At 51.1% G+C, this 12,172-nt stretch overlaps 1 protein-coding gene across 4 annotated transcripts in view; it reads right to left on the minus strand.

Annotated features, from left to right (window-relative positions):
* Nucleotides 1-12,172, minus strand: part of Elavl3 (ELAV like RNA binding protein 3) — a 37,142-nt gene that overhangs the window by 8,881 nt on the left and 16,089 nt on the right. For all 4 annotated transcript variants that reach the window (XM_006510022.2, XM_030244064.1, NM_010487.2 and 1 more), the window contains exons 4-6: nucleotides 2,623-2,776; nucleotides 2,288-2,513; nucleotides 789-827 (exon numbers count right to left, since the gene is read on the minus strand). In XM_006510022.2, the coding sequence (XP_006510085.1) occupies nucleotides 789-827; nucleotides 2,288-2,513; nucleotides 2,623-2,776 (419 nt within the window). The remainder of the gene's footprint in view (nucleotides 1-788; nucleotides 828-2,287; nucleotides 2,514-2,622; nucleotides 2,777-12,172) is intronic.

Below are 12,172 nucleotides of genomic sequence, written 5' to 3' on the forward strand. Positions count from 1 at the left end.
TCACAGAGCAGGGTTGTGAGTGAAGCTAGGAAGAGCTCAAGGTTCACAGCAATTGTGGAGAGGCAAGGGAGTCTTCCACGGAATTTGAGGAAAGCCAACAATGGTAGCTGATGTTTGGGGCTCAGGAAATGGCTATCGAGCCCCTGCTTAGAATCCTCCAGTGAGGGGCTGGGGGCATGGCTCAATGCAGGCTTAGTATGCAGAAGTGCCAGGGTCCTGTTCCTAGCATCCAAAACAATAAGTTATCAGTGGCTCTCAGAGGGTTAATGTTGGAACTAGGGACACAAATGCCTATTTTGTTGAGATAATAAAAAGAGATGTGTGAGGGGCTAGGGAGATGGCTCAGGCCACTAAGAACACCGGCTGCTCTTCCAAAGGGCATAGGATCAATTCCCAGCAAGCCATGGCAGGTTGCATCTGTCTTTAACTCCAGTCCAGGGATTCTGACACTTTACACAGACATACATGCAGATAAAACATCATTGCATATGAAATAAAAATAAACAAGTTTTTTTAAAACCCTCAAAAAATACTATTAAAAAAAAAAAAAAAAAGAAGAACCGTGGAAAGCAACAGCCAGCCCTCCATGATCCTTCCAAAGCTGCTCCCTCGAGACATTGGCTCTGCTCATAGTCTTAGAGCTATCATCTCCTAGACAGGCAGAAATGGCTACCCAGCGGTCCCAGAGACAAGGTACATGCGGGGGGTGGGGGGTGGGGGGTGTTAGAGGAGGGTCACCAAGGGAAGGGGCTATGAGGGATGAAGACAGTACGGCGGGGCACTGTTACCTCTTGACTCCGTAGGCCATATTGAGCAAATTGTCCAGCCTGTGGAGGCAGAAGCAGCTGTCAGTGTGGCCTATGACCCACTCCCTGTGATGTGACAGCCAGTCCTCCCCACCCCCACAGCCTTCAGCAGGGCCCTGCCCCCGCCACTGCTCCCAGCCCGGCTGGACACTGCCTGGCACGGAACCTCACTCATTTGGGACAGCTTCTCAGTATCCCTACTGGCGCCAGGCTGAATGTCCTTGTCCTGCACTTCAGGCTACCCCCTCGGGTCCTGCCAGAGGATGAAGGGGCTAAGATCTCTCTGGCTTAAGAGGAGGGCTTACAAAGGTGGCAGGGAGGTTTTCCTCAGTCTACAGGGGGATGGGCAGCTTGGGCCATCCCAGGTCCACCAGGGGCTCCCACTGATCGCCCACTGGGGAGTGCCTGAGAGTGACTAGTCTGGATCTTGAGCTCAGGTCTTATTTTGGGCTTGTACATTCTCCATCTGGGGTGAAGGATTCTCAGTAAAATGGCCCAGCACAAGCCGCTCTACCCAGCTAACACACAGATCATGGCCAGGACACAATGAGAGGAAACCTTTGGTGGTGGCATTATCCACGAGGAAACTGAGGCACAGCTGGACCCATGTGTGGTGGTGGGTGGGCAGAGACAGAGAAAAGAGAGAAAAAGAGAGAAAGGAAAGAAAGAGAAACACACAGGCAGAGAGAGACAGAGACATGGAGCAGAAAGACAGACAGACAGAAAGACCAAAAGAGTAGCTCAATAGGAGAGACAGACACACAGATGCTAAAAAGGCAGACGCATGCAGAGGAAGATGGAGGAGAAAGGACAGGACAGACAAAGAAGGAGAAGAACAGGAGAGATGGGGTGTCCGGGCTGTTTTTTCATTCTTTTTGCTTACTGTCTTGTTTTTTGTCAGCTAGGAAGAGAAACCTCAATCAAGAAGCTGCCTCCATCAGATTGGCCTGCGGGCAAGACTGAGGGGTTTTCTTGACTGATGTGGGATGTCCCAGCCCACTGTGGCTGTGCAGCCGAGCCTGGGCTGAGCACGGCATGGGCAGCAGGTCAGCAAGCAGTGCTCCATGATCCCTGCTTCAGCCCCACCTCCAGCTTCCTGCCCTGATTTCCCCTCGTGGTGGGCTGCTTGCTGTAAGATGAACTTAAACCCCTTTATCCTCACACTGCTTTTAAATATGGTGCTTTACCACAGCAATAGACACCATAACCAAGACATGGGGGATGGGGTGGGGTGGGGTGGGGAAGACAGACGGGCGGACAGACAGACAGACAGACAGACAGAGAAAGAGACAGAAGGCCACAACTGGACCTCAATTTGTTGCCAAGTGTTGCAGCCAGCATGCACTGAGCTCCTGCCTGATGTACTAGGCCATGTTCCTGATGGTGGGGTGTCCCCGGGTCCCCACTCTGTGCAGGAAACAGGCTCAGAAAGAGCTGCAGGCTTGAGGCACCTGGCCTGGGGTCTGGGGACTCTGGCTCACCGGAAGCGCTGTGTCTGATGGTGCAGGGGGCCGGCGTAGCGCCTGGCAGAGGACTGGTACAGGTGGGTGAGCAGGGCCTGCCCTGTCTTCTGACTTGGGTTGTTTGCGAACTTGACCGTGATGGGCTCAGCAGCACCCAGTGGTTTCTGCCCATTCAGTCCCTTGATGGCCTCCTCTGCCTCGATCCTCTTGTCAAAGCGGATGAATCCCACACCCCGAGAGACACCTGCCAGGGGTATGAGGGCATTAGTCTCAGGCGCTCTGTCCCTTCTCACATGACTCTCCCCTCCCTGGGACACCCATGCTCAGTGCACCCTCCCTTCCTGCATTCTGACCTGTGGCCTGGTCCAGCAGGATTCTGGAAGTGATGATTCGGCCGTACTGGGAGAAGAGCTGCTCCATCTCCTTCTGGCTCATGGTCTTGGGGAGGCCACTGACATACAGGTTGGCATCCCGGATAGAGGCAGAACTGGGACGTGCATAGGACACCTGGGCGGGGTCAGAGGACGGTGAGGGTCATAGAAAATGACAAGCCTCAGAAATGCACCCCCACCCCACATACACACACACTAGTTTGCTTAGCACATGGCCTGGGACTGGGGCTGAGTGAGTGGCACCATAGAAACAGGCTAATACACACCCATCACCCCAGTGCCAGGCAGATGGAGGTAGGGGAGACCAGAAATTAAAAGTCACCTTTTTGCCGGGCGTGGTGGCACATGCCTTTAATCTCTGCACTCGAGAGTCAGAGGCAGGCTGATTTCTGAGTTCAAGGCCAGCCTGGTCTACAGAGTGAGTTCTAGGACAGCCAGGGCTACACAGAGAAAAAGTCACCTTTTACTGTATGTTAAGTTCAAGCGTGCCCGCGTGCCCTGGGCCACATGTCACCCTGTCTCAAAGAACAAAGTAGGAGCTTGGGGAGATGGCTCTACAGGAAACTCTGACAGCCTGAGTTTGTTCCCCAGAACTAATGGTGGAAGGAGAAGACAATGGCTCCCAAAGGCCTGACTGCTTACCCCCCCAATAATTAATAATAATGAAATTTTTCTTTTCTTTTCTTTTCTTTTCTTTTCTTTTCTTTTCTTTTCTTTTCTTTTCTTTTCTTTTCTTTTCCTTTCTTTCTTTCTTTCTTTCTTTCTTTCTTTCTTTCTTTCTTTCTTTCTTTCTTTCTTTCTTTCTCTTTCGACAGGGTTTCTCTGTGTAGTCCTGGCTGTCTTGAAACTCACTCTGTAGGCCAGGGTGGCCTTACTTGAGTCCAGAGGTCCTGCCTCGGCCTCTCAAATGTGGGGATTAAAGGTGTGTACCAGAATGCCTGACTAAACTTGGGAGGTAGAGGCAGGTGGATTTCTGAGTTCAAGGCCAGCCTGGTCTACAGGGTGAGTTCCAGAACAACACAGAGAAACCCTGTCTAAAACCACCACCCCCAAAAGACAACAACAACAAAAACAAACAAACAGAATACCTGACTAATATTTTTTTTTATCTAAAAAAGAAACAAATCTAAATGTCCCTGTGCACACTGGGTGATTCCTGGCTTCAGGAATCCAGTTGTAACTTATGGGTCATGCCCAGTTCTGGATAAGCCAGGGGTGTCGCACAAACCGGGGAGGCAGAGGCAAGTGGACTTCTGTGAGCTTGAGGCCACAGGTACGCATGTGCGTGGCTTGAGGACTGCACCCCCACCCCGCCCCTTGCATTCTTGAAAACTGTCTGACCAATTCACTACAGCTCCAACCTTTGAACTCTGTCCACAGACCTCGAATGCAGTAAGGTCACCTCTCAGCTTTCATCCCTCACCCCCTTGCTTCCTTTCTTTTACCCCAAATGGACCAGGCAGTCCAGCCTCAGGACCATTGCTCTTGCTGTTTTTGCTGCTTAGAAGTCTGTCTCTTCGTGCCAGCCTTGATGGCTGCTGTCTGTAGTACTAACACTCTGCAGGATTAGATGGAATGCTTGCCTGGTCTGCAGAGTGAGTCGGAGGCCCCGTCTCTACCCTACCCCATAGAAACACTCTTTCCTCTTTTCCTGCCAGTCCACAATCTGAAACATCCTTCCTATCCCCTCCGATTCTCTAGCATGTGTGTATGTGTGTGCTATCCAAGGTTGATGTGTAGCAGTCACAGGACAGCTCAGGGTGTCACTTCTGCCCTTGCACCATGGGAATCCATGTGGTCAAATCAAGTCACCAGGTTGGGCAGCAAGCGCATGTCACCCTACTGGAGCCTCTCCCTGGCCCCCAGTGATGACCTTATCTCCAGGTGACTTCTCTGGCTTGTGAGATCTGTACATTAGATATGGCCATTCCATTTGTGCCCTCGCTGAGGCCACATCTCAGCAATCCTGCAGCTGCTCACAAGTCGACCAGCTCAGACATTCACAGCACGAGAGAGACACTGGGAGTATTGTGAAGTGGGGAAAAGAAAAGTCTGTTTACAGAGTATTGTGGAACCCCAGCTCATTGTGTCTTTATCAATGTCCTGGAGACTCGGTGCAGGGGCCCCGCCCACAAGTGTCAATGGGGTGACCAGTCTGTGTGGTGGAAGGGTCCTGAGCGCCCCTCCCCCCTTTCTGCTGAAGTCTGCTTTCTGCTGCTTCTATTCAAACCCCTGAACCTGGGGTAGATAGGAACAATTATTATGGGTGGCTGTTTGGGGAGGGGCATTATGGGACTGCATTGCTTCGTTACAAGTAACTAATTAGGGGCTGCTGAGATGGCTCGCAGCCGGTAAAGGGCTTGCCACCAAGCCTGGTGACCTGAGTTTGATCTTTCAGACTCATGGGGTGGAAGGAGAGAAATGACTCCAAAAGCTGTCCTCTGGCTTCCCCACACACAAACATGCGTAAATGTTATGAAATTAAACCAGAAACCTAGTTAGGACTGGTGCTGTCACTCAGCTGGTGAGAGAAGCCCTCTCCATCCTCCCCAGGTGAGCGAGTGTGGTGGTGCTCTGGAGGTAGAGGCAGGCACATCTCCATGTGACTTTCAGACTTGTCTGGTCTACACAGCATGCTCCAGGCTGCCAGGGGAGAGCCCATCTCAAGAAAAAAAATTCTTTTCACACACACAAAAAATAAACAAAAATTATAGCCTAGTATTTGAGGTTTCTAACTCCACCATGGGAGTGTGTAGGTTTTGATTGACTGTTGTTAAGACAGGGTCTCACTATATAACCTCCAGGGGTCTGGAGCACACTGTGTAGACCAGACTAACATCCAACTCAGAGATCCACCTGCTCCATCTCCAGAGTGCTGGGATTAGAAGTGTGTGCATCACACCTGGACTGGAATGGTGACTTTTGGTCTCACTTTGTAGTCCTGGACAGCCTGGAAGGCACTGCAGCCGTGAATGATGAAATTGTGGGCATGTGCCACCACACCCAGTTAGGGGTGGCATCTTAGGTCTCAGGTCCTATAAGGCACAGGGTGGATCAATCACCTCATGTCTGTATAGAGATAGGTACACAATCCCACAGCACATGTGTGAGAGAGGACAGCCACAGTCTCGGCCCCCCTACTTCCCCATCTTCGTCTTGTCTGCTGCTGTGGACAGCAGCACACCTGGCCTGAAGACTTCCAGAGAGGCTCCTGTTTCCACTTCCTGTCTCCCTGCAGGAGACTACAGATACCCACAGCCCCCAGTCTTTTCCTGAATCCTGGGGTTTTGAACTTAGGTCTTAAGGCTTTTGCAGCAAGAACCTTATACGGTTCTTCCAAAATGGAAACATTCCATCCTGCAGGGACGCTCCTAGAGCAGGAGGATAAATAACTCAACAAAGTCTCAGGAAGTCCCTGAAACTGAGCAGATTCAACAGCCTCTTCCTGCCAGAGTAAGTAGAAAAAGCTGAGTGTCCCTCTGAGACTGGCACAACAGAGCTGTAAAGAAGACTGTGAGGCCAGACTGACTGCCTGGAAGAAAAACCAGCTGAGCTGCCTGAAAGAGGTTTAGACCACCCGAGGCCCCCAGAAAGGCCACTCTCTACCCTGTTGAGCTGCCTGAAGGCTGTGCAGTGTGCTCCCCCGTTCCCAGCTTTGTGAGCTGTCACTGTGCTGAAGTTGGCTTTGGTGATGCAGCTGTCTGAGTCTTTTCTGCTCCTGTAACTCCTCACGCACATTCCTGTAAGTAACCCCAATAAAAGGCATCGGCTCACCAAGCTGTACTCTCACTCTGGGCTGTTGTGGGTTCCTATGTGGAGTTAGTAGATGTGTGTGCTGTGTCGCCCCAGGATTAGTTTTGCCATATAATGTATTTGTCTCCTGATCAGTGACAGAACTAGAGATGAGTTGGGGAGGAGCGAGTGTGTGGCGTGCAGCTGAGGCTGAGAAAGAAGGGCAAATGGGGAGGGAAATCCTTGGGAGCTGTCTTTTCCTACGTGGTGTGTGGTAGTGTGCCGCTGCTGCTATGACAGCAGTTGCGTGCTTCTTGCCATGGGTGGTAGACATGCCACCAAGGCTGAGCCATCGGAATGAGGGATGTCTGTAGGAGGAATCTCAGCACGGCAGTCTTCGTCTATGTGGTATGAGGTGGCATGCCTGCTTGATGAGGTGGGGGGCACCATGTGAAGCTGGAGATGCCCTGAAAACAGTTGGAAGTTTAGAGATTTCACAGTCTTTTAATATTTGTGCAGTAGAGGTGGCCTGGCTGATGTGTGTGTGATCAGAAATGGATCCGCAGGTAAGATGGTGGCCAAGCAGGTTGTTTGTGTAAAGGAACAACTGCAACAAGAAAGGCAAGGTGCCGGGGTTTCCCTGCTAGCCTTGGATCCAGGAATAAGTCAGATGAAGGAGAGGATGAGATAGAAGATGCCCCTCAAGGCTGACCTTTAGTATGGGAAATAGGGAGATCTGAGACCTGGCGTATAGATGGGGCCTTTACAGAGTGACCAGGAAACACTGTGAAGTTGGAGGACGTGGTGAAAAAGACTGTGCCGGCCTGGCGTGTGTGGCTGTGGGACTTGGGAGCAGACGGGATCATGACTGCTGTGGAGGCGGAAAAGTGAGAAGTGTAACGTCCCATTCCTCCTTCAGACAAAGGCAGCTGACTGGAGGCCATGTGAGCGCAATCAGCCTAGATGGACCCTCATCAGCACCTCTAGGAGTAGGCGGTTATCTCCTTCTGAGGTTCCCATAAATAATCAGGAACGGAGGGACGTAGACGGGAGAGAGGAAAGCTGTGTTTGAACCTCAGCTCACTGAGCAGGATAGACCTACCCATGTTCATGGAGGAACTAAGGAAAAGTTCTATCTGGTCAGTCCGAGGCTGGTGTGGGGTTTCAGTGGCTTCACTGAGGCCTTTGGTGGGCAAAATCTTTATAAAGGAGGAAATGTTTTGGCAGGTCCCAGCAACTTAGACCTGCATCCAAAGGAAAAGACCAGCCAGGAGGAGTTAGTAAAAGGGAAAAGGAGAGAAACAGCTCAGCTCCAGTTACTCCAAGACAAAGGCGCCAGGATTTGTGTCTAGCTGGAGCTAAGGAGACTTGATAGAAGCCAGAGTGGGTGCTGAGGAGCCTGGTGAGCCGTTCCCAGGCCTGTGCTAGCACGATACAGGTGGAGACGATCAAGCCTGTCCCAGGGCCAGTAATTCTCCCCCAGACTAAGGAGGGTTCATTTCTCTCCACCAAGGGTTACGTCAGAGGTGGAGGTGGTTTGTCCAGCCACAAACTCCCCAAGCATCCAGGTGTGATGAGTAGAGAGACTACAGTCATATGCCAACCCAGGGCCTGTCTGATGCAAGGAGCCAGCGGGTCAGGCGCACCAGGGTGAAAACAGAGCCACATCCACTTTTGTCCCTGAGTAGGTCTGAGCAGATCAGGCTCACTGAGTTTATCGGGTGTGGAGAAATGTAGGGAGGCTCCAGGGAAGAGCTCCTGGTATGGAAACATACTGTCTCAGAGAGGATGACTGGGAGCTACAGGAACTAATTAAGTGAGCGCCTCCCATGCGTGCTTTGCAGCCAACCTTGAGCTGTAGAGCAAGCACCTGATACAAATGGATGGAGCGTCCACGCTGCACCTGAGCTTGCTCATGTCTGACTTTAGTATCTTCTTAGTTGTGAACATCTGGTATCACCTGACACTTGCTGAGGACAGGTAACAACAGACTTTCAGAGAGCTTCCCCAATGTCATCTCTGTAACCCACCATTTGTTATGGGATGGTGGCTCGGGATGTCACCGTGTCCTCCTGCCCAGTCTCTGAAAAAAGGTTTTATTAAAGAGATGACATAAAGCTTCCCTCCGAGTGTTTTGCAGATTTAGAAAAACATCATAGTCAGGTGCTGGTGCATGCTTTTAATCCCAGCGCTCAGGAGGCAGGCAGAGGCAGGAGGATCTCTGTGAGTTCAGGGCCAGTCTGGTCTACAGAGTGAGTTCCAAGACAGTCAGCCAGGGCTACACAGAGAAACACTGCCTCAAAACAAAACAAAACAAAACAAAGAAGAAAAATCAGAGCCACAGCTTAGGTGTAGTATTTCCCCCACTTAGTTTACAACCCTACTGGAGCTGGGTTCATTGAAAGGGAAAAAAAAACCAAAAACATGCTACGTGGGTGAAAAAGAACACTCTTAGACACCGTAAGTTTACTGAATGAAAACCCCAGTGCCAGGGGTGGGCTATCTTCCTATGAGTTGCTGGCCAGGGAAGCCCCCTGTGGCCCCACAAACCATAAAAACTATTGCTACTGCAGTTGGCTGTATGTCTGGACCTGAAAGTTACACCCTCTTGTTGAGGACAGAGCAAGTGCGAATGTGCTTGCTTTGATTGTAGGATGCAGGAAAATAAAGCTGGGACTGAAGGGAACAAACCCCACCCACCCCCACCCCGACCTGCTCCTGGCTTTTGTAGTGCCTGAAGGAGCCACGTTCAGGCTGTCAGTGAAGAGCTGCCACCAACATTCCTGCATGCGGTCATATGCGGACAGCACCTCCTTGTGCCCGCTTGTGCCGCAGTGGCTCCCCGGTCCTAGGTGAGACCAATAGCCTTCCAATTGGACCTAAGGCCGTTCCAAAAGAGAGTTCCTATCGGATACTAGAAGCCAGGACAAAAACCTTTGCCTGAGGAGGTTTTAGGTCCCAACGGGGAAGCAACTTGTATGGTTTTTTTTTCTAGATCACTGGTTCTCGACCTGTAGGTGGTGACCTCTTTGGGGGTCGAATATCAGATATTCTGCATATCAGATATTTACACTACGACTCAGTGACAAAATTACAGTTATGAAGTAGCAAGAAAACAATATTTTGGGGTCACCACAACATGAAGAAACGTATTAAAAGGTCACAGCGCTAGGAAGTCTGAGAACCACTGTTCTTGTCAAACTGCCTTCTAAGTGTGTGTTTACACCCATGGATCACCTTCATTAGCCTCAACTCATAACGCCTGGTGAAGCTCCTGAGAACACGGGGCTGCTGCTCTGGCACGGTGGCCTACTTTTCAGCCACAGGTGGACATCTGTAGTCACCTGCTCCAAGGCTCAGGGTTCATTGCAGAAAAGGGGCAGGAAGAATGGAAGAGAAGGAGGAAGGGGTGGGGTTCTGCCCAACAGTGAAACATTCCATCCTGCAGGGAAGCTCCTAGAGCAGGAAGGTAAATAACTCAACATAGTTTCAGGAAGTCCCTGAAACCGACCAGATTCACCGGCTTCTTCCTGCCAGAGTAAGTACTAAAAGCTGAGAATCCCTCTGAGACCAGCATAACAGACTGCAAAGAAGACTCTCTGATAAGCCAAGCAGTGTGCTCCAGGTTCCCTAGCTTGTGTGAGCTGTCACCCATGCTGGGGTGTGCCTTGGTGATGCAGCTATCTTTGAGTCACTTTTGCTCCTGTACGTACCCCTCCCCCATATTCCTGTAAGGAACCCCAATAGGACTCATGGCTCCCCAAGTTGGACTTTGGTGGTGCTATACTTTGGTCTGTCATGGGATGTCTACTGGGGGTGAGTAGCCGCGCATGCTTCCTCTCCCCAGGGACAGTTTCACCATACAACATCATCTCAGCCATTACTTGCCCTGTTTTTGTTCTTCTGGGGTGTGGTGTCTGAGGGGAGGTATAGGCTACGCTCTTCATTAACTCCACACCAGGATGGGACCTGGGGCGCCCAAGTAGCTGGAAACATTTTGGCACAAATCTGCCAGGGCACAATTTAGACATGATGGACATGATCACTGGACACAGACTCAGCTGCTACACAGTTCTGGTGAGAAAACTAGCTATGGAGTATCATAAAAGTCACTGCCATGCTTGGAATATTGGTCCTCCAGAACTACAGGAAGAAAGCAATCAGGGTTAACCCTGCACCAACCCTACAGCACACAGGGCCACATACCCTGCACAGGAGACACAGGCAGCCACACCAAGCCACCCAAATATCTTATTCCAACAGACACATCCCCCAAAGTATCCTGGAAGCCACAACAGGAAGTGTAGTGTCGCATTAACATCAGGGTCTGCACACACATAGTCACTTTTTCTGTTGCTGTTTGTCTTTTGAGACAGGGTCTCACGTAGCCCAGGCTGGCTTTGAACTTGCTATGAGACCAGAGATGATCTCCAATTTAGGATGCTCTGGTTGCCATTTCTAGAATGCTGGGATCCCAGGCTCTGTGCCCACTGTGGTGCTGGAGAGCTTTGTGCATGCTGGATTGATAGGTGTTTCTTGCAGGACTGTTACCCCAACCCTCAACTCTTGTGCATGAGGGTGTGTGCCTGTGTTGGCCAGGGTTTAACCTTAAGAGTCATTAGGAGCTGCCCACCTGTGAGGGTAGAATGCCAGGGGTCTGCCTCGTCACCTTCTGTACTAAGTTACAGGCAAAGGACACCAAGGTTGTTTGTTTGTTTGGACAGGGTCTCATACAGCTCTGGCTGCCCTGGAGCTAGCTATGTAGACCAGGGTAGCCCCACCTCACAGAAATCTGCTTGCCTCTGAGTCTTAAGTCCTGGGATTAAGGTTATATGCCACTACCTACACCTGGCTTGTCGACTAGGGTTCTGGGAATCAAACTCAGGTCTTCAAAACAATCCAAACAATTGGGCTATCTCCCATGCCCCACCCCCAGTCATTCATTTATTTATTTCTGTGTGGTAGATGGAACTCGGAGCCTCTCCAGGCTGGGTAAGCACTCTACCATTGAGCCACACTCCCAGATCTATACTTCAAAGTATAGTTATCCAGACCTGCCTGACAATAGTCACTTGCATACACACTGTGTCCCGTCTGTCACCACAGAGTCATGGTCCATTCTTTCGCATACCAGAAGATTCACTTTCAGGCACTAGGGTCCACCCTCACGTCCCTGGGGCTTCTGGATTAAGCTGACCCACAGAAAGGCTCATCCAGGGTTACCATCTTCCTCTTCTCCTCATTGGGGAGAGGAAAAGATCCCTCTGCTTCCGTTCCCATGACAAATTGGGGGCCAGATGGGCACCCTCCGCCTGGCCTCCCCAGGGGTCCTGGAGCAGATTTGAAGGGAGGAGCCCAAACACCCCCAGGCAAGTTAGAGAGGGGGGTTTCCATGGTGATTTCTCCCAAGGGAACTTTGGCTCACATGGTCCCAGCTGCAGCTGCTGAGAAGGGAGGCCATGGGGGGTGGGGCATTGTACAAAGGTGGGGGAGGGGCCATTCTAGCTTGCCCCCTCCCCAGTCTCTAATTAGATTCCAGATGGCAGATGGGCCCCACCCCCTTTTCCAGGACAAAGACAGTGCGGGGGTCTCTCCATGTTGTCCTGGTCACTCTGTCCTACCTCCTGGACCTGGCAGATTCTCTATGTTCCAAAGAAAGTGTGATATACTGTTGATAGTGCATTCTCCAGCCAGGGGAGTGGCTCAGCAGGTAAAGGCCTGGTGCCAAGGAGGACATCTGATTTTGATTCCTGGGACCCACATGGTGAAAGGAGAAAAC

The sequence above is a fragment of the Mus musculus genome, chromosome 9 (genome assembly GCF_000001635.26).
Source record: "Mus musculus strain C57BL/6J chromosome 9, GRCm38.p6 C57BL/6J".
Lineage (NCBI taxonomy): Eukaryota > Metazoa > Chordata > Mammalia > Rodentia > Muridae > Mus > Mus musculus.